The 24,898-nt window shown below is 46.7% G+C and overlaps 1 protein-coding gene across 2 annotated transcripts in view; it reads right to left on the bottom strand.

Moving 5' to 3' along the window:
* Positions 1–18,979, bottom strand: part of LOC108030137 (uncharacterized) — a 34,348-nt gene extending 15,369 nt beyond the window's left edge. For both annotated transcript variants that reach the window (XR_007763967.1, XM_017102852.3), the window contains exon 1: positions 15,900–18,979. Coding sequence is in view for 1 of the 2 variants with exons in the window: in XM_017102852.3 (XP_016958341.1) it covers positions 15,900–17,358 (1,459 nt within the window). In the remaining variant the exon portion in view is untranslated. The remainder of the gene's footprint in view (positions 1–15,899) is intronic.
* Positions 18,980–24,898: the final 5,919 nt, after the last annotated feature.

Here is a 24,898-nt window from a genome sequence, read left to right as displayed (position 1 = left end):
ATCCTTTGAAACCGAACCATAGTATCTGGGCAAAAACCCCCATGTATCTGCACCCCGCTCATCACTGCTCGTAAACCGCAATACTGTTTTTTCTGTTCTTTTGCGGCCGCAGCAACAAATTTGTATATGTTTACCTTTTATTTTTGCTCTTTGTTTTGGCTAAGGTAGCCGGGCGTGTGAGGCTATTCCCGGGCAAGGACGAGGCGCAAAGCTTGACCCCTGGACGCACCTTCAACCTGTGCCTGCACAGCGCTTCGGGCCCAAAGCTCCCCGGCCTAAGCCTAAACCAACTGATATTTTAGGCCAAAATGACATCGGCCATTTCGACGCTTTTGCATTGTTACATTCTATGGAAAATCCTGGGGCAGCTGGGCAAGTTTTTGGCCAATTCAAGAGCCTGCTCCTTGAATCCTGGCTGGTAATTCGAACCGCAATAAAAATGACTGCCTTCATCCCCATTTTATGGGCTTAATTATAGCGTTTTGGGCGTAATTGAAATGCGAGCTGGCTGCCACTTAGCTTGTCGAGAGGAAAATCAAATTGAAATTCAGCCACATCACTCATCATCAATCTCAATAAACGGATCTTGGCTATTTATAGCCCCAGATGTATGCATAAATTGTGGCCCCAACTAAAGTCAGAAATGCCACTTTTATAACGATGTCGAATTTGCATTTAAATTGCACTGCCAGTGCTTGCATAAAACTCGAAAGACGCTGGAAAAAACGGCGAAATTAACCTGCCTTTGTTGCAGCTAGCCAGCCTTTTATTTTAATTTCAACAATGACTAAACTTAGTTACACACTAACACACACAGCCGCAGAGCCACGAGCACACACATACCCAGTTGTATTGTTTATAATTGGCGGTGTGTTAAAAATAAAACAAAGTCGCTTTATTTCTGTATGTGTCGACGTCGACCGGCAAAAAGAGCCAGCGAAAGGTAACGATTTGTATGTAAATCGCTCTTAACCAGCGACAATGCCAGCCATACAAAAACTCTGCACTGAAAGAAATGTCTTTCAATGTTTCGATATCGAAATGTTAAAAAAAACCTGTATACGAATTAAGAATATTTAATTTCCTAATTGAATATTATTACCCAGGATTACAGACACAAATATAGAAAAGAAGATAATTGTTGTATAATGTGCGTGTGGTGACAGACAATGGGAAGAGCTTTCTGCAATACTGATCGATCGCTGACATAAGCACATTGTTGCCTCACTCGCTTCCGGTAACTTCCCCGGAAGAACTTTATAATTTTTAATTTACCCCTCTTTTTCGTCGGTGCAAGCCCACACACCCACCCAATCGCCTGACTGCTGCCGGAATTCTCACATACATTAGGGCCCCAAAGGGGAAGGTAATCGCGTGCTCCGTGCAGATTAAAAGCAACACGACAAAAAATATTTTAAATAAAAGCGCAGCCAGCGCGCGGAGGGCGCTAAAAAAGCGAAAAGGCTCGACGCACACAGAAAAGTCGAAAAGCGTCAAACGCGCGGATTTGTATTATGCATACGCGTACACCGACCGGGTAAGTAGAGTGAAAGAGAGGGGACTTGGCAGGAGAAAGAGAGGGGCATACACCAATTAAGTCACGGCAAAATGCGCGACGGAAATGTGGAAGAAACAAAGCTGGGGACCCATTTTTGGCCTTTTTTTCCTGTCTACATCATGTGGCATTCACTTCGCGGTGGCGCAAAGTACGAGCATGCAGTGCGCGACGGAGCTATAAGGCTCAGAAATTTAAGAAATATTACCAAATATATATATAAAAAGATTGTAACATTTTTAGTAAAACAAAATACAGATCTTAATTGATAATTTAGAAATATATAAAAATGTATTATTGGAATAACACGATTAAAAAGGACTGTAGATAGTTATTTTGAAATAATTTAAGGTAGAATTCTTCAGGCTGTAGATGTTGCTGCATTTATTATCCGCACTGTAAAGCAACACTTCGGCTGCGGTTGACATCCGCGGTGGCTCGAACCTCGGCGGCGCAACAATGAGAAGGATAAAAGGCCACCCCGCCCCCATCCGCGACCTCGTCATTTCCGCTTAGCTTGACGCCTTGAATAAATGGGTGAGCTTTGCTGGCATTTTCTTGTTTTTCCTCTTTATTTAATTTTTTCCAGGGGTGAAAAGGTTTTTTCAATTTTCTTCGCCTTTGCGGCACCTGTTGAGTGATGGCTGCGGCCCAACCAATTAATATCTAATTAGACCGAAGCGGCCTTTTCGGTTATGTGGCCGAACTGGTCTTGGCAATCGCCCTGCCAATTGTGGCATTTGAAAAAAAGACTTGCAGTGCAATCAGCTTAGTCTGATGGGGTAATTGGCTGGTCAAATGGCACAGAACGAGGCCAGGACAAGCTGGAAGAACCACAAATGAGGCCAATCGAATAAGCCAGGATAATCGAAGGTGCCCTAACGGGCAACAAGGACAACCGGGAGAGATTCAATCGAATTTCGAGCGATGCAGGTCGATCTCTTTGCAATTCCCAGGGAAAAGGAACAATTTACTAATTGCCAACCGGGCAGTCGACTGTGAAAACGAAGTTGGGCTTGGCCGCACTATCCAACCTGCTCATACAGTCGTCGTTTAGCCCATAATTTCACACCCAGGCAATTGCTAATTGACAACCCACTGGAACCGACTAGAACCCACACCCACCCACTTTTTCCATTCCTCAAGGCCGTCTGCCTATGACGTCAGCCGCCATACTCGCGGGACTCCAAACTTGGCAATGGACACCGCTGTTGGCCGTCATGGAAATTAACCAAAAAAAAAAAAACGTGGATATATCACAAGCAGCTGCAAATGAAATTCAGGACCTGTGGGGATCATGCAATTCCTGAAACATATGGATTAAAAAAGGCTCCACCAGTGGCCTTGCTGCAAATCAAAGTAATTACAGGCGAGAGAGTGAGCCAAGTGCCCCGGCCACGCCCCCTTTGACGGGGCGTTACTGGGGGCCCGACCCGTCGCGATTTTATTTATAACTGAAATGGTTATAATTTCGGGCCGTCGGTGGCTTTAATGATGATTATCCTGGTCGCTCACTCCGGCATTTGCGTCAGTACATCGACAAGCGCCTCGCCTCGGGCTCCTTGACTGCGGCAATCAATGCCGCTCAATAATTTAAATTGCCCTCGCGACTGGGCCAAGTCTCAAGAGTTATTTATACAAAATTCTAAATACATTCGGCGTTTATTTCCGGCCGGCGCGGTCGGTGGCACTCTGGTCTAATTTCCCGGGACAGGCATTCCTGTTTTGGCATACGTGTACGTACGGCGTACGTGTACGTGTCCAAGGCATTTGGCTAAAACTACTTTTCGCAATTGTTTTCCTGGCATTGTTGGCCATAAAAATTTCATGTCGCTGCGAGCGAGCTCCTCGCAACGTTTCCCTTGCCAAAAGTCATGCGGCAAAACAAGCCACCTCCTGCAGGTGCTCCTAACTGGACATAAACATGTGCAAATCAACATAACTCGTGGAACCCGGATCCCCGACTTTCCGAACTCCCAAACGCCCCACCTATGCACCTAGAGAACTCCCCGCTTGGCTGGCAGCTGCTGATGTGTTTGTTTGTTTACTTTCAAGTTTTCGCCTTGGCAATTTTTCGCAAATTGCAAACTGGGACAGGAATCTCGAAGGGACAGGGATCGGGATAGGGATTAGGGCTCCTGGCGGCCACATGGCTTGGACTCTGCGGTGCACTGACAACATGTTTTGAACATATCACACACTTTTCTATATGGAAAATTATTTATAACTTTTGACATTTTTAGTGCTCCGGCGCTGTAAGCGGGTTTTCGGCAGTGGAGTGCGTACTTTCCACGGAAAGTTGGGCCACATTTCTTGACCCCAGCTCTTATTCCTTCGCCTTTCTCACATTATTAATATTACGTATACCTTTTTTTTTGGGGATACCCACTGCTGGGCTCCCGGACTCTTCATTAACACCAAGACAACGCCTTGGCTGGGCAAAAGTTTCATTAAAATTGCTTTAGCTTTTTGCGGGGCTGGTCGAAAAGTTGCACTGTAATTTTCCACACAAATTTTATTTTTCTCCTTCCCGCCTGCCACTGAGCCCGAAGGAAAGTTTCTGCGCAGCTTCTCTACGAGTGGCTAAAAATAGGCTCCGAAATATATATGGCAGTCGGGGCGGAGAGCGCGGACGAAGGCCGCTTAAACTTTTAAGGCAAGTTTATGCCTTGTTTGGGCGCTATGACAATAAAACTTTTGCTTTTTTTGGCTGCCCAGCCACGCAACTTACCTGCGCCCTTAATGCTTTTATTTATACTTACGATGAGCCGAGAGTTTTTATTGTGAAATATACTCTACTCCGCGCTTGGGGGGCGTAATGAAAAGTTTTGATTATGCTCCAATCCCCCGAAAAAAACGTGGATGAAAGCTGAATCCCGGGCTCTACTTAGTTACTTAATTTCCGCGCGACATCCCCTAGCACTTGGCCAGGTCTCAGCCTTGGCATAGGGCTTCTCGGGGTTGAAACAAAGGGAAATGGGGGCTTCTCCAGTGGAGCTGGGGGCCAAAGGTGCAGCCAAGATGTCGACTGTCAAATGACACAATGCCAGGGGAGTTCAGGCCCCGTTGACAGTTCCCAGACGGCAGCCACTTAAGTACCAAAGAGTGCGCACCTTTGGCAATATTAATAGCCAGGACGGGGAAAGTGGAGAAAGCGGGGAAAGCGGCGGCAGGACGGAGGACGCAGGAGTGCAGCAGACAAGTGCAGACTTCCACCTTCAAAAGGCTGGGCTAAACGGCGAGGGGATGTCCTGGCAGCACTGGCAGCCCCAGATGAAGCTGAGCAACCCCAAGTCAGGGCTTTTCATTAGCCTGCCACCCCCTTACCCATCGGATCCCGTCCCCCACCGGGCTCCCCCATTTAATTTCCTGGCCAAACTCAATTTGAACTCTGACCTTAGCTGGATTTAGACTGCCGCACGCCGCCGCCTGCCTTGGCATATTTTAGAAAACTGTCAAGCGTTGCAAATGGGTAAACAAGATGCTAACCGGCTGATATAGGCCATGGTCTAGGTGGCCAGTGACGGGAACTGTGACCGAAACCAGTGACTGAAAACTCTTAATAAAAAAACAAAAAGCAGACAACATTCGAGGAAAATTCTTGCACTCAAATCTATGAGTGTGCACTTCAACGAACACAGAGGACTTTGCAGGCGGAAAAAGGGGGTATTTCACTTTGAAAACAAATCTTATTACGCTGAAGGCATATAGTCAATAAGGATAGCAAATTGCACAAGAATGTTTGAGAAACAGGAGCTTCTTTCAAACAAGTAATCTAAATCGTTTTTCGCTATAAGAGGAGCACAAGTACATCAATTTAGCCAGAAAAGCCTTGAATAAGCCATAATACAAACAGCAAAATGAAATAAAAAGAACTTACGCCTCAAATCCGTTTCATTTGATTATAATTGAAACTCTTTTTATTATTATGTTATGTTATTGAACTTTTGTTTTCAATTTAAGTCCCATCTTTAAGTCCTTACTTTTTGTTATATCGACTAATTGAGGTAAAAGTGCTTCACTCCCATCAACAAATTCTGAGGAAAAATCAAAGCCAAAGGTGCTTCAAACCTGAATGACTGATTGAATTACAGCAATTCAAGCCCATAAATAGAGAGCATAAAAACGAGATAACATAATTTAAATATAAAATTGAGTTATCAGCTTCAGTGCAATAAATCAATTTAATATTTCGCACTTTATGCTATCAGACTTGGCAGCTGGCAAATCGAATAGAGTTCTGGTAAGCCGATTGGCAAGGGTTTTTCATATTTTACTAACTTTATAAGCTTCCAGATTTTATAAAATGGCCTACAATTTCCCTGGCACATCGAAAATCACTGCCATGATTTCGAGAACCAGTGCCAGTGAATGGTGAGCCAGCCCTAACAGGATTTAAATGTCCCACGCCCTCTGGTATTCTTAGCGGAGACAGGCCTCCCGACACACCAGTCGCCCTTTGACCCCCTCCACGCTAGAGCTGCGGCCATTCATGGACATCGGTTCCATTCCGTTCCGAGCCGGCTGGCCTTTGTTTCGCTGGCAGCTTTCGCACTGTAGCCACTGTCACAGCCAGGCCAAGTCCCATTCATGTGGCCAGAAGCAGAGGCAGTAGCAGCCGTCCGGCAGAAGCCCCACTTCTTGCCCCCGAACTTCCCCCGCACGGCAAAACCCATTCACATTGTCATTCTGCCGTGTTTGTTTATGGCTTACGCAGTGGCTCAAGTGTTTGGGTCCTGTGTTTGCGTTTTGTTTAGTTTTTGATTGGAAAACAATGCTTCAGCCTGAATGAGTGGGTGTCCGGCCGGTCGGGTGATTTTCCAGCAGGCCAGGACGACACTGATGGCCAAACTCGATTTGGCACTTTGCTTATCCAATAGAATTGGCCACGTCACTGGCGGCCCCTAGCATAAATTATTTAGCTAGTGGCGCTCAAATTGAATTATGTAAGTCTGGGTCTGGCGAGCATTACTGGAAAAGTGCGTATCGGCACTTCTGTCACCTCACTACCCGGAGGCACTTTAAGATAAAAGGAGTAAGAGATCTATAGTTGAGTGTCTCCACTAGCCAATTCTCCTCACTCTGCTTCAAATCTCTAGAATCGATATGGCTTGCAGCTTTTGAAGATTTCTGGAAGACTTTCATGAATGGTGTGTATAAAGACAAGCCATAATATGGTTAAAAGAAATCCAATTTTTATATTTTTTGCCCCTTCTGCAGGATAAGCCACCGCCTAGTTCTCGCTAGACAGGATAGACTTAATGCCACAAGACACTGTTGCTGGTCGGGATGCCGAGGTATATAAGCAGATGGCGGGTATATAGACAATCCACTGAACCAAAGCCAGGGCCCCGGGGATCTATGAGTGGGGGCCGCCTTAAAATCGGCCTGCCCCCCGGCTGGAATAAAGCCTTCCGAGCAATTTCTTCTGCTGGTCTTCTGTCGACTCACCTGCTTAATGCGAGGCGACAAGGACGGACGATAAATTAAACATGAGAAATCTCCCGGACGGGCGTACTATTCCCGGGCTTCTCGAAGCAAATTCAATTTGACATGGTGTGCATCCATTAGCAAAGTTCGTGGCTATATTTGGTCTACGCACACGACCCGAATTGACAGCCCGAGGTCACTTGGCGGAGTCACCTACTGGCATATTAATGCAGAAACTTGCGGATGGCTTGGATTGCGGCGATGGCGACGTGTGCCATCCGAGTTTTCCGCTGGCTCGGCCTTTCTCCGGCGCATAAATCTTATTTAATTGCAAACCAGCTGTCAATTTCCACTAAAGCCCTCCGCCGGCGTGGCAAATCAGGCGCTGACAGAGCCTGACATTTATTCGCCAGGCGTTGCGGTCTGGATTTTGTTTTTAGCTAGATTTATTCGGGCTTAACGATCTCGCCAGCTGGCTTCGTTAGCGGTCCACAGGCATTGGAAAGTGGCCTTGCAGCAGCATTTATTTGTCCACTACTGCCAAAGGTCAACTTCATTTGACAGCCTGGTTCCGGGGGAAGAGGAGCCCCTCGCTCACTGGGAAAACAACCGCTTTTCCTCTCGACTTTTCCGGCTTCCAGCTCTTCTGTATGTATTTCGAGGTATTTTCAGCTCCCCGACAGGTGTGGCCTCGGGCTTACTCCAGCTCCGAGGCGGGCAACAAGTGTTGGCCTGGCATTTTCCATCCCCGCATTTTTCACCTGGCAATTTTCACCGTTTCTAACCAGCGTTTTCTGGCGACTGTTTGCTTTGCTCTCTACCACCTGGCTTTCGGATACTTAAATATTGTACACCCAGGCGAAAGTTCTGAAAGATACTTCTTTAAAAACGGAACCTACTTTCAACAGCTTGGAATTTCCTAGCAGGCCTTTTTTGATTTTTTTTTTTAATCTTTATTGTCAAAAGTAAGTTTGACTTAATATTGAATCCTATATATTAATTATTTTATTTGTACAAGACTAGACCGAAAAAATACAAACATGTTTTATGTTGACAATCTTCTTTATTCATGTACTGAAATTCGATGTTGTACTTCATTTTTTCCAGTGCACGCACTGAGGACTGAGAAAAATGAACCAGCACACACGTTGAGAAAATGATGGCGGCTGAAGCCAATGATTGATGGAAAAGTGCCTGCAGGTTCTTGGCGCTGGGCGTGGGCAGCTGGGGGCGCAAAAATAATATCTTCCTTGATGTCTTTCAGCCAAATTGCTTGTGAATTAAAATAAACAAAGCCCGCATAAATATTGCATAATTTCGGACCTGAACCCGAGCCCAAACCATTTCGCTTATTACACGACAAAGGCGATGATTATGCGGAAATTGGGAGGCGGACAGATCGATGAGCTGGTAAAGGGTCAGCGGGCGGCGCGTCTGGGAAGAAAAGCGGCAGCTTTCTCCGCTCTCCACCTGCACTCTGCGGCAGCTTTGAGGAGCACACCATCCAGTATCCAGTGTCCTGGGAAGAAAACCCTTCCGCCGCGCCTCTTTCTAGAGCCACGGAGCTGCTCCTGCTAAATTATGCATGCAGCTGTGTGAGTGCCAGCCTCATTATGCACGGCTGCTGCGAGCTGCCGGCCCGGAAGCCTTTAAGTAGGCAGCTCCCAAAACCCCCAGTCCCTCTAACCCCATTCCCCCGCTCGCCGATCCCCAGTCCCCGATCCACCGACCTGGCCAAGAGCTCTCCGCTTTCTTTGCTACTTTTCCAGTGCTTTTTCCAGTGCTTTTTCCACTTTTTTAATTTCAGTTTTTAGTTCTGCCATGCATGCGACATGCTGAAGTGATGCAGCCAGCACCTTAAAGAAGGCCCTGCTGATGCGCTGCTGTCGGCTGAAATAAGCCATAATTTGCATTAGCATGACTATGCACTTGGCCACTACAGTGACGCCTCCTATGGGTACGTATACATACACACAGAATGTCCCCGCCCCGGCCTGCTCCAGTTTTCACTGTTCGCTGGTCTATGGATTTTTATTGCGTTTGATTTCCATGACCTGTGACGCACATGAAAGACAACCACTATCCCCACTTTCCGCGGCCGAAGTCCCCATCTAAAAAACCGGCGGCATATGTCACTCCTGTGTGTGCGCACTTGAGAACTCTGCCAGTCTGCCAGCCAAATTTGTATCCTCGCAATTGTTCTTGGACGCTTTTTGGGTTCGCCACCCAGTCCAAGCCCATTTCCATTTGGCATTTTCAAGGACACGGACGACTGCGTATCTGCGTAGTTCGGAGTCCCATAAGGTCGCTCCCAACTCGCAGGGTGATGAATGAGGGACAAGGTTCTTTAAATGTGGTTGCTGTACTTAATAACAAAATTAAAGAATGCTTCTCGGTGTTAGGAAAATTCTATCGGCTATGTTCTTTTATCGGCAGTTTAGATACTTTTGATCAGATAATTCCTTAAACTTTTTCCTTAATAATAAGAACACTCTATACCTCTGTTGGTAAAATATTTTTGTTAAGTCTTTAATGCTTCCCACGCTTTTCTGTTCGTTCCCTTGATAAGTTCAACTTCAGGAACAGATTCCTTGACAGATCCGGTGACTGGCATGCGTCATTTACCCATAATGACGTGACGATGGTTTTGGTTACAATATACAAATAAATAGGATATAATTAAATTGCAATTCGCGTGGTGCTTCCAGGGGCTTTATTTATAATTAAAATTGCACGGTCGTGGGCTGCCACGTAATCAAATCTTCTTTAAAAATATATATAGTAAGCCCTTTCAATTATATTTACACTTCTTATGTAGATTAAGCAGTAGTTAATGGAAAAGTATGTTAAAATAAAAAAAAAAATAGGAAAACATAAAAAGTATTAATAAAATGCAAAGCAGGCGAACAGGAATACCTAGGCTTCTATTTACTCTTGTCATTCTCCCTCCAAATATACCCTTCCGAGAACCCGCCTAAGTATAGCCAATAAATAAGCCATTATTCATAAGCCAAGCAGGCCAATTACGTGGAGCTGCTAACACTTGGTTAATTTTACGCTCACTTGGAGCTGAAACAATGGCTAGGGACGCGGATGGGGGACTCTGACGAGCTAAGGAACTGCCTTCCTTCTTCGTCCTGGCCTCGCTCGTTGTCTGCCTCTTCGGGAGCCTCTCCACTCTACTCACATATTCCGCAATTCATTCATAAATTCCGCGTCAGCTCACAACTCATTAAGCACGCCGAGGATACAACAAGGATGCCATACCTACTATGCCACTACTGCCCCCGCACATCCTGGCCGCCGCCTCCTGATTGCATTGCATCATCCTGTGCGGCCGAGGACCTGCTCCCTCTCTCTCTCTCTCTCTCTGTCGCTTTCCCTCTGGGCAAATATATCATCAGCAAAAAGTCCTTGACGCTTCATTGACTAAAAAATTCTAGCACAAACACAGGGCACACACTCTCTCAGCCACATTTATTTGCCGAAGAGTTTACTGGTTTTTCCGTTCTGTTTTTCTTTTCGCTCTTCATTACTGATGACTAAGAGCTGACTGGCCAAATAGGATAGACTCCTGCCACATACACATGTCCTATTATAGATTTTGGCCCGAAATCTGCGCCTTGGTGTGGTTCATTATGGCCCCATAGTTGATAGTTCGCCATGTTTATTCAGCAGCATGCCACAATCCTTTAGCCACTTTGCCCAGATTCATACAGTGCGCGCCTCCCCATAGATGTAGATATATTCTATGGTGTGTGGGTATAAGTGGGGATATAAGTATAAGTATAAGTGTGTCAGTCTCTCGGATCCCAGACGACCGTTCTGTGACGCAAGAAGAAAGCAAAACTTTGGCTGGCTTTTGGGCTGCTGCCTCCGCTCCTGCTGCTGTCGTCAAACTGGCTGAATGGGCCACCATCACGCACACTCTCACCCAGACAATTGGCCTGCTCAATGGCCGCGTAGACCCCTCCTCGGGACCCACCCCCTAGAGCCCCCTTTCGGCGCCCCTTACGCTAATGTAAATATCTTCCCCCAGCTCCGCTGTCGTCCTGTGCCGCAATTATATATGCAGGCCCTGTGCGCAGGATGGGCACTTGCTATGGCTTCCAAAGCTGTAAAGTCCCCCCGCCGCCAACCGACCAAATGACAAGCTGACTGAGTGACTAACCGACCGACTGGATGCTGGCGATGATGTCATTGTTTATTGATTCATCTGCTGGCTGGCCAGCCTCGCTGGCCACTTCCAGCACGCGTCTGTTTATTTTTGGCCAGTGCATTAAGTCAAAAGGCTAATTTGCCGGGCCGAAACGGTCTGGTCCCCAAACTGTGTCCACCTCATTAACAAATTCAGTGTGTGGGCGTGACCGGGGCGTTATTGCTTCCCGTTCATTTGGCCCCCGGCAATGCAAATGGGGGGCTGGGAGGTTGTTCCCTTAATTAGCCATCGGCCAGGTTGTGGATTTAAAGCCCAAAAATGCTGGATCGTTCGGGAGACTGGGACTAGGGAAAATTGGCGGCGAGAGTATTTTAGGCGCCTCCAGAAAATGTCAAAAGTGTGCCCTGCCATTGGCATTGATGTGCCAAAAAAACATCTCAGTAGGTCAAAGGGCAGGCTGCGTACACGCAATAGGAGAGTCATCGAAACTAAAGCTAAAAGTCCACACAACTTTTACGTAAAATTGACTCTTTAGGATGCATTGTGGCTCAATAGCCACATTCTCCATAATTACATAATTACTTTAGTTAAATGTTGTTGGAATAAACAATATTGGTGTGCAAGAACACCTGTTTGACAAATTTAACTTATGCTAATTATCTTGGCTTAACAGCTATTATATCTACTGAATAAATCTGTCTACTAAAATACTGCGCATAAAAAATATGGGTAAAAGTTACCAGTACAGATAGTTAAAAAACAGTAAGATCGGGCTATAAACTATAAAAAGTCACTATTTTTTCGTGTTTTTTTTTTAACAGTAAAAAGGAAAATTCGATGGCTTAAACTAATATATTGATCAATTCTGCCTAAATACATTTTGTTGGTGGGAACAAAATACAATAAATAGCATCCCATTTTTCCAAAAAGCTATGCAGCTCATATTTTCACAACCAACCTAAGCATAATCGTTTCTCCTGGATAAATAAAAACCCCTATCCTTAACAACGGAGCAAACAGGGCTGCCATGGAGATCAGCCAATCTGTCTGCGGAAAACCCTGCGGCTGCCCAATTCGTCTGATCTGTCGCTACCCCCAAGTGTCCTGGATATCGACCATTTGCATATCCTTGCCCGATTACGGAGGCACTCGGCCGCCTCTTCCAGAAGTGGCAGGAGGCGGAACCCACAAGTTGCGGCAGACAACCTGTCGCTGTGGTGAAAATTTTCCATCCGCCCGGCTGCAGCCGCAGCAACACGCACATGACGCGGAAAATGGAAAAAGGTCGTGGTTGGCCACGGATACCAAGACGGATAGACAGTCGAACAGACGGACGGACGGACGGACGGACTGATGGACGCATCTCCAATATCCATTTCCAGCTAATTTGCGTAATATTTGACGGGAGCAGGGGCAGGGGCCAAGGAGGAGACGTCGACGAGGAAGGACCGCTGTTGGCCGTCCGCACAAATCGATGATCTTCTCGCCGCCAAGTGGCCACTTGAGGACCGAGCGGTCCTCAAATTACAAATTAAATCGACCGCCGGGTATGAAAATGTTAGTTGAGTGCGGAGCAAAACTAAAGGCGTGCGCACACGCACTCACACTCACACTCACAGGACGCGGGCGTGGGCGTGGGAGCAAGGACTCGTCAAACGGAGGCGTCCTGTCCAGTCGCAAAGGACCCCCGGGGTGTTGTTACTAAATTAGCTGGAAACCGGACCAGCAGATCGTAAATTGTGAACGCGTTTTAATGATGTCAAGTTGTAAACGCAGCCGCAGGTTTCCCGGGAAAACGTGTGACGGCTTTTCCTTCAACTTTTTCGGGAGCGTTTTATTTTCCCTTTTGGCACAGAAGCAAACTTTTTGGGTCATTAGGGAACGCATTAGGGCTTTATGCGGTGTGTTTACTCGGAACCATTTGTCAATCGATTTTGGGAATTTCACCTAAAGTATTCGGTTTAGGATACATAAAAATGAATATTAGATATAATTAACTTAAAGGTAACTAGGGTAATAGACATATTAAAAGATAATGAAAAGTATATTTTAGATTTAATTGAAATTAAGGTATTTGAAGTAACAGATAATCAGATCTCTTAATTCAAAAATAAATCATCAAAAACCTTAATTATCCGAAAACTAAAAACGATAATGTTAAAAAACTAGTTTCATAATATTATAAATGGGAATTAAGGGTTCGAGGGATCTTTTTTATAAAGCATATTATGCCTTTTGGTGAAAGTTATAAGGGGAATGAGCAAAGACGTTTCCAATGAACTACTTTTGACAAGTACGTAATTGGTAATTTCCTGACAATTAAAAAATGAATGCTTATGAAATTTGGTTTCATTATTATTAGTGACCAAAGGTCCTAGATCACACATTGACTACTACTGCTTTGAGCGACATGTGTGTGACTCCGAGGGCACCCTCTTATCCCTATAATTGTTTTCCCTGTAAACACTTAGGGGACAATTGTAATTTTCCCAACTATCCAGCGAAGGTGTGAAGTGAGGAGCGGCGGGTGGCAGTGGCAGTGGCAGCGGCGAGCGTTGACGTTTTCACAGCTGACACTTGATGACGTTATGCGGAAATAAGCAAACACACGTACGCACGCGGAAATGTGGGAAAGCGGAGCTGCTGGCAAGGAAAAATTCCGAATAATAAAAGTGAGAGGGAGACGGATGAGAAAGACAGCCAGGGCCATAACAATGAGGAAAATTGTGCAAACATGCGCATAAAATGAAAACTCGTTGATTGCCTCATATTGAGTTTTCGCTACATCTCTCAATCTGCAGAAACCTTGCCAAATCAATTGTGCAAAGATGGGAAAATCCGCAGAGAAGAGGAGGAAAAGTGCCAGAGCCAGAGCCAGGAAGCAACAGACAATCAACTAATCCAATTTAATTTAATTGGCTAATCTGTTCCCGGGGATCTGCTACTCTTTTGTTTCACATTCAGTTTAGCCACTGTTGTGCACGAACTTAAAATGAAAATAACTAAAACTTATCCGTGAGATAAAAACAAAGAACTTTCCAAGAAAAGGCCAAAGCAAAGAAATATGTTAATCAAGTATTATTTTATAAACGTTCGCTTATGAAATAAATGGGAAATAAACATTAAACAATAAAAATGTAAATCTGTAGAGAAGAAAGATACTTTAAAATGCTACTTGTGCTTCATGGATGGTCTTTCTGTTTATAGCATTTATTCAATCGAAAGCCTTCATTAAACTGAATGGCTTTAATTATGAATGTCTTTTTTGACAACCGATTAATGAGAATGTCAAACTCCCAGGAGAGCAATCGGAATTGTGGATTTCCTTGAAAAAGCTGACAGAGAAGTTATGTTTTGGTTGTCCTCTGGGCAGGCCAGCAATGAGGTCGCATTTAGCTCAGGGCCATCACAACGTCGCCATTAAACTTGAAAGTGTTAATTAAAAATTAAAATTGATTGTCCTGCAGGACCAGAGACCAGAACAGAGCAGTCGGCAGACGCCTTCTGCCGGCTCCGATCCTGGCCCAACTTTCTCTAAGCGCATTCCGTATTCATGGCGACCATCAAAACTTGTTGTAAAGTAATTTAGCCAGCCAAGTGATTAACAACAGCCCAAATGGAGGAAAGCCAAGGACGAACTTCCCCGCACAGAGCCATCCCCCATCCGTAGTCGTCGGACTAATTTGCTAAATGCAATGGCCAAAAATAACGGGCTGAAAAGTTGGCCAAACTACCGAAAATAGCTGCAAAAACTTTTCCGCTTCTCGGCCATTGTTGACAAATGATTTAGTGACAATCTATTAAACGCCGGATGATTGATGATTGATGAGCCGGTCGCCCACGAGCCGGCTAAAAGGATTAAATTGCCCGGCCGAAGTGCACCGCCTTGGATCATGAAATATGCAGGACCTGGCCGGGAATAATAAGGCCCGCCGACCGGCCGTAATGAAACGGGTAAATACGGCGAGCTTTAGGCGCTCATAACTGCCGCAAAATAAATAAGGACGGAAATAGACCGATTATGGCCTGTCCTTGGGGACATGGCCTACTTGGTCGGGGGCTTCGGGCCAGGCCAAAAAAAAACACGGGTGCACGGGTATGTGTAGACGAGAGGGTCAAGTGCGGGCTTCACTCGATTCGAGTCGAATAAAATTAACACGACATGAAATGCAGAGATATTGGAAAGATATCGAACGACGGCGGCGGACAAACACGCATTTGTAAATTAACCATGACTGAGTAATTACGATACACTGGACTTTTAGGATTAACAGTATAATTATAGTCCTTATAAATCCCGTTAAAAGCATGGGTAAATGTTACTTTTTTTAACTAAAACTCTATTTTCGGCTCTCAAGTTCCATTTTCCCTAGTAAAATATTTACCAACCTTATAAACCCATTAGTTCGTACCTCACGTAGCTCGAATAATTGAAGTATAGCTTCCTCTTTCAGCACTAGACTTGTATTTCGGTTTCCAAAGTTGCAGGTTCTATTTTAGAATACCAATTCCCAATCATTAAATAAATTGCAATCGCAGTACGTGAATATAATGTGGGGTGAAAGTTCTGGGCCTTCGTGCTGCGCTTTGGGGAATTACGGCGTTAAGTGGAGGTTCGATTGGATCGAGTTAATGCCAGCCAGACGGCCAAAGGTCAGAGGTGAAGCGGACCCACGATTGGCTCCATCGATTGCCACCGGGCAAGCCCTATGGCCTAACCCCCAGTAATACGTTCTATGTGTATCTGAAACTCACCGATTTGTGGCACGTCGTACTGCCGTTGACCGCGGGCGGTGCGCAGCATCAGCTGGCTGGCTATGCTGTGAACCATGGGCGGCTGCGCGGCGAAGCCTCCTCCCGGCGATCCCATGGATCCCGCCGATCCCGATCCGGATCGCTTGTGGCTGGGATCCTTTTTGTCCAGCTGCGAGTGCTGCGGCTCCGCCTGCTGCTTCGGTATATCCTGTTTGCCATTAGAGGTGGAGCCTGTGGTGGAGCCGGAGGCACTGCCTCCTCCCAGTGCCTCGTTGATGGGCTTCTCGCTGTCCTTGGAGCCGGAGCGACTGGATGGCTTCAGGTGCTTGCTGGCCGTGGCCTCCGAGTTGGCCGAAAGCGACAGTTTGCCACTTCGCTGCGGCTTGAAGTGCTGGGCGAAGATCTGGCGCTGGAGCTGCTTCTCCGCCTCGGAATTATGTCCGATTCCCTGGCCATTTCGCTTCCGGGCCCACTTCTGCTGCACCCTTATGTTGTAGTTGGCCGGGTTGTGGCCCTTGCCGGCGGAGTGCATCCCCTTGTAGGGGGCATCACGCTGCTCTTGCTCCTGCTCGAAGAGCTGCTGCAGGGAGTCGGGTGCGGCCAGCTCCAGCTGCTCCAGCGTGCGGTAGGGATTCTCTGGCAGCGGCTCCTCCTCCAGGCCGTGATACTGGTAGGCATCCAGTTCGCGCAGCAGCTCATCCTCGCCCAAGTGCGGCTCCTGCTCCGGCTCTAGTTCCGAGAAGTCGTCGAAGTCTCCGAAGGAGTGCATGGGTTCGTAGAGCGCCTCCGCCGCCTCCTCCCTCTCCGCCGGCTGCACCACTCGGCCATAATACTTCACCGGCCTGTGCTCCAGCTCCCGCAGCTGCTCGTAATCCTGCTCCAGGTTGATCGGCGTGGGCGGCTGCTTCTGGACATTGCCAAAGATGTAGGCCCTGCCGGCCGGCTGCAGCAGGGCGGGGTAGTCGCCCACGTCTAGCTCCTCGCTGGGCTGCATCTGTATCCGGCCGGCGATGAAGGGATGGCCGCGGTGATGGCCGCCCGCCGGCGGTGCCAATTGCTCCGCCGTCTGCTTGGCGCGGGCCAGGAGCATCAGCCGCTCCCGCTCCAGCTGGGCCATGTCGGCTATCTCTTTGTTCAGCCGCACGGTAGTGGCATCGGCGGCGGCCGCTGCGGCGGACCGGTGGCCATGCGGCGCGGTTGCGGATCCACCGCCCGGCGGAGATCCTCCGGGATGCTGCTGGTGCTGCTGCTGCTGCGAGGGAGCGGTCTGCCAGGCGCCGGACACTCCCGTCGAGGGTCCCAGCGGCTGGCTGGGCACCTGGAGAGCCGCCTTGGCCTCGGCCAGGGACTTCTCGTTGCCGCTGCCGTTGCCATTTCCGTTTCCGCTCAAGTGCAGGGCGTAGAGGCCGCCCTGGATGAGCAGGACGCAGAAGAGCGTCTGGGCCAGCGAGCAGAACATTTTCCGTTTGTTGGTCTGGCGCAGCTTCTCGATTAGACGGCTTATCTTGGCGGTTCGGGGTGGGGTTACCAAGAGGGGGAGAAATCTATTTGAGGGCGGGGTGGTGTGTGGTGGTGGCAGGTGGTTTCCTTGGGGCTGGCGGTGCTGGTGGTGGGGAAAGTCCCGACTTTAAGATTGTTTCTCTATATGGGATCTCGACGCTTTTCGGCCTGGGCCTCTAGGCCCCACACCGCTGACCAACACTGTGCCGGCCTGAGCCTGGCATTGCACAACACTGGCCGATATCGGAGCACTTTTCCGAGCCACCCGCTTTTCCGGTTTTTCTGGCTGCCTTTCAACGGCCCCTTCTTGTCACTGGTGTTCTTTCAGGCCCTCGGCTCTCGTCGCCCCTTGTGGCCCTGCTGCCAAGTTTGTTTTGCGTTAAGCTGTGAAGTTCTGCAGCCTTAGACAAAATCAATAATCAATTGTCTACTCGGGCCGGGGAGTTGGGGTTCCGCCCGGGTAGGTGGAGTCGGAGAGTGGGTATGGGTATGGGCACTTAAACGTGTATAGGTATACGGCCGCTTGAACCTGGTTGTTGGCCTCTGACAACAACTAGTTGCTGTCCTCCGTCGGCTTTCGGGCTAGCACTCCCAGTTCTCTGGGGTTTTGATTTAGGGTTTTACTCTTTTAGGCCCTCTATAGAGCTTTTCTACACTGGCCAGTCGTTCGTTTGCATATATCTTTAGTAGGCTTATTAGTTAGTTTTTGCACGGCACTTCGGTTTTTGAGCTGCTCTCTTATGCTTTTGTTAAAATGCAAAGAATATTTATGTTGTATAATTTGTATATTTTTACAAGCAGTTGAACAAATATTTGGTTTTTTTATTAATAATTTTTAAGGAACTTTTAGCACTTCTTTCGTGTTTAGCTCTCTCAGCTTGCGGCACTTAGTTTTTTTTTGTGGGGTTTTGTGGTTGGATAACTTTTGCACACGAGTCACTGCACTTGAATGGGGGACTATATCTTGGGATATTTTTCGAAAGTGTTGTTTTGGGTTTCTTGTAGCTTTCTTGTAACTTGTTTTTTTTTTTGTGGTGAAAACTTTCCCTTGTTTTGGGTGAGTGTGAGTGGTGTTTGGTGGACTAGCTTGGCTTCTAGTGGTATTTCTTTTTTATCGGCTGCCTCCAAGAGCGTTCCGCACGTTTGAACCGACGAGCAAGGACTCGTCGTGTCGTCTCAGCAGGATTTGCCTGTTTGTCTGCCTTTTGCTTGGCCGCCTGACGCGTGTCCCTCTGCCGCCGTCGCTGCCTGCGTCGCGGTCGCTGCCTCGGCCGACGTCGCTGCCGCTGCTCAAGGCGTTTCGGATTTCCACTTTATGGTAGTCGCACTCGTACACCCACTTCCTCCACGCCCCGCCTCGAATTTCACTCCTCGGAGAACTGGCTGCTGGGTCCGCTCTCTCTCTCTCTCTCTCTCACTCTCTCGCTTTCTCCTTTCCCCGGCTCCTACTTTCTCCGCCTGCTCCTGGTCCCGCTGCTGGTTCTGGTGCCACCTCTTCTCCTCCGGGCTTCTGCGTCTGCTTCTGTTTCAGCCTCAGCTCCAGCTCGTGCTCTCGGTCAGCGGGTGAAAGTCGAGCTCGAAACGACTGTTCGCTCTATACTGAGCACTGCGCCCGCTCAACCACTTGTTTTCAACCAGCCTCATGTGTAGAGTTTTTCCCGAAGTCCAACGGGAACGAGGAGAAAGCGAGAGAAGGAGAGAAAGAGAGTGCATGATCCTGCGCACTGGGCACCGCTACCGGCTTCAGAAGACTCCCAGTTTCCCATTTCCCAGCTGCCATATGATTTGCGGTCGCCTCCTTGCGTGGGTTGCACGGCCTCGGCATCGGAATCCTCGTCCTGGCGGGGCACTTCCCCAGTCCGCTTCGAGTTGGGTAATCCCACTTAGCCCTCATCAGCTGAGGCTCCCCTAATCGCTTTCGCTAAATGCACTTTTCACTGGGTTATCCCGAGATAGCTGAGTTTTCCGGGGAAATAAAGTGAGTCCGCCACTTGGGTTAGTCCCGAGATAAGAACTTGGATTTAATTAAAGGACGGCTCATGGGAACTTTACCGAAGTCATTCATCAAAAGGACATCAATCTTAACTAATAAAAAATATATATTTTAGGGTTTTAAGAGTTAGGATTTTAAGGATTTTTGAGTGCAGCTGCGATTTGATCCTTATAGTCCGTAATCCTTATAGTCCTTACAGTCACAGTTTTAACTTTATAACCTGAAGGTCTTAAGTTCTGGATGAATACTTGAAGTTGGGATGGTGAGGAGATATTTTCCAAATCCTAACTCGAAATATATATCAAGTACTTTTAGAATGATACCATATACAAATAACCTTTATCATTTTCATGTTATTATATCTGTTATATAAGGCTGTTCGAAAAGCTACATTTAAAGCAGCAAAAGTTTTTTGTTCATGAAGGTTTAAATAAAAATGTTATAAAAATGTTTGATTTCGTGGTATATTCTTGATATTAAGGACACACCACCAATTTTATATAATTTGGAGAAACGTAAAATTGCTATAATTATAATAAATATCAGTTTATTAGGTTACCTCTTATATCACACGAAAAATTTGCTGAATTTCCTGATGAGAAAAACATACCATCATCTTCCTGTTCCGCTGGTACTTACAATCCCACGATGATCGCATTTTACCGTCGAACTTTCGAGCTCTTCCCCTACATTTCGAAATAAGAAACCCGAAAACGATGACGCCCACACATTAGCGACAAATACATAAAACCAAAACACGGCAGCATCGATATTATAATGTGAACAAAAATGAGCACAAAGATTGTCATTAAAGCCTCCGAAGCGAACCCGAATCGGGATTCATGAGGGGAAGTGCGGATAAGGACGAGGAGCCGAGGGTCCTGCCGATTCGGGCGAAAGCCAACATGAATGAAGGAGAACGTCCTGAGAAGAGAGTCGTCATCGTTGCTTGCAGCCTGCTCTTCGCCTCTCGTTTTTCGACTCTGGCGTTGTTTTTGCTGTTGCACACGCCCCTATGCAGGACTCAACAGCTGGGGCGGGGGGCGTGGCCGGCGACCGAGGACGAAGGCGAGTCCAGTTGTCGTCACAATGTCTGTGGCTTTTACGTTTTACGAGCGAGCTATAATATATTCGCCGTGCCAACGTAATGATTGTCGAGCCGAGGTGAAGTTGAATCGCGAGCTGGGGCCACGTGAATGAAGAGCACTGGGCCCACGGTGTGGAGAGTTTTGAATGGGCGAGAAGGTATAATCGAAAATGTTTCCAGGTAGAGATACGAATGTAGGAATTTGCTTGCAATAGTCATTCATGAGATGGCAAAGCCTTAACCCATTCTGTTTAAGTTCCTAATTTATTCAGTTACAATTTTGGCTTAAATAAAAGGTAAAAATAATAAAAGATCTATATGTAACTTAAGAATATTTAAGTTTACAACCTTTCAGATATAATATCAAAAATTTCGAAATAAGGATCCTACAGATTCCATCTGTAAGTTCTCTACCATAACCAAATTCCAAGCAGTTGGGATCCATCATCGAGAGCAGGTCTCCACGCGAAAAGCCGGCTTGGACTCTCAATTTGTTGCTCGGCCCGAAAGTCTCCAGGCCCGTTTGGAAAACTCTACAGGCGACGGCAAACAGCTGAGCCTGGCCAGGACATTTCTCGTTCCCCCGGCCCGGAACTCGGTCCTACCACAAGCCAAATGCACTTGCTGGGCCCAGGCCACAGCGAAGGATTCCTGGGGGGACAACAACAGATGATTCTGCCAGGTAAAGGCGCAGGCGCAGACTCAAGAGACGACTACGTCAACAACAAAAATCGAAGCCACGGATTTTCATTCAGGAGATAGCCCCCCTCGGCCCGCGAGTGATGGGGAAACCAGAGCTCGAGCCCTCGAGCAGGGACAGGAAAATGGGAGAATGGGAGTGCGATGGGGAGGTGAGAATGGCAGCAGCAGGAGCAGGAGCAGGGGCATATGGGGAAAATCAGCGCCTGGCTGGCGTCGTTTCTCAACGATGTCGCCGCCCGAGGAGCCGAATCAGGCAACTTTATGGCCGAGGAGACGGGGAGCAGAATGGGGACGATGGGTGCGCCGCACGACGATGACGCCTACGCAGCTTTGTGACGTAAACAGGCTCGCAGGACCTCCGACCGAGCACCCGAAGCGCCAGGCGAGTGCAGGCTGGCCCCATTGTCCTGGCCGATGGCGATTCATTGGCGATTCCACAGTTGGGCTCGTCACATGCCCACCTCGCCATTGTTTCCTGCTGCTCCTTGGGCTTCTCCTGCTCCTCCAGCTCCTTTCGATCCCTTGCACCTTTGCACTTTGAACTTGGCAAATCAAAAGGGGTTTCGTCGTGTGGGATTGGTCAAATGACAAATCGGCATTATGCAAATACCAGCAAAAGTTATATCGGGAAAAATTGCTATTCAAGAAGTTTTTTCATGGGATACATTACATATACTAAGTCACATAAATTTAGTTAAAAAGATACCTAAGATAATTGTATTATTATAAATAACTGATATTACTAATTTTATTTTTTTTATTCCTAGAAGAACTATTTTATAGCTTACTCTTAACAGAGAAGGGATACCTTTTTAAAAAAAAAAAGTATTCTGTATTTCTTTTTATTTATTTATGGTGTTGTTATTTGTATTTTTATTCATGTAGATATAAACTTGAAATAAAATATGGAGTATTCATTTAAGAGAGGTATATATCTCATTATTTAGTAACCAATAATAAAAATCAAAGTGTTTGGTTACACCACAATCCCATCCAATCTTTTTTCACTACTCAAGCTGTGATTTATGATGTGGTTTAATTGCCCGCTAAGGGCAAAGTTCAATTACAGCTCCCATAAGTATGCTGCACTTCGGGGGAGGACGGGACCCTAATCGGTCGACTGAGTGGAGATGATGGAGATCGACTGGAGTGGCCTGCTGCTTATGCTCAAATCGCCACTTGCGGATGACAACTCTGGCTTCCGACCTCCAGTCCCGGCCCCTACCGTGCCCCCAACCCACCTCCATCTCCGATTCCACTTCCACTTCCGCCTCCCATCGACTTCGACTGGATTCCCGGCTGTGTTGTTGACATTGAATTCCGTGGGATATGGCCAAAAAGCTATAAATAGACAACCAGCCGAGTTGGGCCAAGTTTCCTTCGACGCTCGGCGCTGGGCGCTTTTGCTTTTTGCGCCGCCTGTCTTTCAGACTTCGTCCACAGCCAAACAGGAAATTGCATGGATTCCACGAGGCGCTGCCAAGACGCCATCAAAGCCGTTGATTAAAAATTGAACAGCAAGAGCAGGACGACGACGAGGACGCATTGGGGGAAAAATAAATAAATATATTGACATGGAGCCGGGGGAAAATCTCGTTGCCAACGAATGGCCGGACAAACAAAATCAGACTTCAAGGGTCACTTCCGCTTCAAATGGCAAATCGGGCTTATGTCTGCCACCTCCCACAGGCATAACTCCCTCAACCCCAAGGCCCGAAACAAAAAACACATCTCAAACGCACTCCCGGACATCAAGAATTCTCCTAAATTAGTTTCCGGGCAAAAATACTTGTCGCGCGGCTATTTTGCAAGCCGCTTCTTTTGCGTCGCTCAAATGGAAGTACTGAAATTTCGGGTTCTTGAGAAAAGTGATTTGCACTTCCCAACATCCAAAGATCTTACCTTTCTTATCAAAGGTTGGAAGTTCCAACTTAGTTGAAGCATAAAGGAAAAACTTCAAACCTCGTTTATTATGTACTACTTCTATGATGAATTTGTCTCACTTAATTGAAGCAAAAAGTGGGATCTAACATAAAACATATTTTTATATATTTTTAAAGTAATACATATAATAATAATACATTTTTCACCCGACATAGATCATTAGAATCTCTTAATCTCTTACTGTTAAAAATATGAGTTTAAATTATAATATATTTATTATATATATCACCTTTAAATCCACTTCTTTTTCTCGGATTACATTCCTAGAATTCAAAGGCTTTTTTCTCTGTGCAGAGCACTGTTGAGACAATGCGTAACGCTTCTTCGCCCACCAAGTGCGCATCTTTAATAGGGCTCTCAGCTCCGGTTGCTATCCATGCCTTTGGCATGTGGTGTGGTGCACCCCAAAAGTTTTTCCCGTATTGTCTATGCGAGACTGTCTAAAAATAAACGCTTACCCAAATTTTAATGCCACTTTCAATGTCAACTGTTACGCATTTGGGCCAGCATTTTGTGGTATGAATTGGGATTAGGAATGCAGGCGCTTAACCCGAGTACACAGACTCTATTTTTGGGGCAGTGCAAGGCGGTGCTTTGAGCTTTTTTCGTCGTTTGCGAGTTGGGTGCTGGAATCGGGGCAGTGCTCACCCATATCGCTGGCCAAGTGGGTGTCAATGAGTCAGCTGTGACGACAAGTGGCTGACATTTGGGCCAGGACACTGGCCCCCCGATTGCAGGTCGGTTCAATGATAATTGTTCCTTAATTATGCGGATCAAAGCGGTCCCAGTCCCCTTGCCCGAAAAACCTACGCTTGGGGAGAGGGCAACCCATCGATTTCCATCTACGAAGTGCAACAAATCGGAACGGAAACAGATACGTACTTGTAGCTACGCGCAAGTAATTTTCGGGAAATCAATAAGCCACGCCCCACGCCTCTGATTTCCACGGCGCGTGCGAGTAATCAAAATGACATTTCTTTTGCCTCTGACGCCGCAATAAAGTATGCCGCAAAATAATTCATTCAATTCGATGCCAACCGATGGTCTATATGCTACAGGATGTCTACTATATATATCGTGATTTCGGCCGACGTCCTTGGGGTCTATTGCATTGATTTGTGCAAATCAGCAGCCTAATCGCCAGCGAGACGTTAATTGGATCAGGACACACGCCCACAGGGTCGGCGATAAATGTCAGTGGACATTTACTGCCTCGAACATGTTTAAATATTATCGTAAAGCATAATTAAACGGCAGCGGGGGTCGGGGCACTAATTTCCATGACAACACATCAAGTGTTCGCCTCGAATAATTTATAATTAACCATAATCCCATGCCAGGCGCTGGTGGCACGGCGCTTGATATACCATGAACAGAGTGCAAACCCCACCCGCATAGGCCAGCCATATTCATTAATTTGTAATTATGATAACTGAGTAGGTCCTATTGCGGCTTAAGATTTGCGACCATGTGTTGGTTCATTTAAGAGGTTGCTAGGGGTAGAGAAATAATTGGGGTTTCCAGAAACACAAAGGAATACAAGCATTTTGGTAACACCTCAGGCACTCAGGTCCTTGTTGATACAAAAAATATTTTTATTTCAATTAATAAAGCAAGGAAAGCTAAAACAAGGAAGCCTAAACAAAAGCATTCCTTTGGTCTCAAATTTTCGTTGAATAGATTCAAGTTCAAAAGGGTATTTTTAGACTTTCGCCACATTAATAAGTTTATTTAAAGACGCCTGCTTATTTTTCCACAATTTAATTTTACTTA

This window comes from Drosophila biarmipes, chromosome 2R (assembly GCF_025231255.1).
Source record: "Drosophila biarmipes strain raj3 chromosome 2R, RU_DBia_V1.1, whole genome shotgun sequence".
NCBI classification, from domain to species: Eukaryota; Metazoa; Arthropoda; class Insecta; order Diptera; family Drosophilidae; genus Drosophila; species Drosophila biarmipes.
The sequence above is the reverse complement of the archived record's forward strand: the minus strand, read 5'-3'. Positions and strand labels throughout refer to the sequence as shown.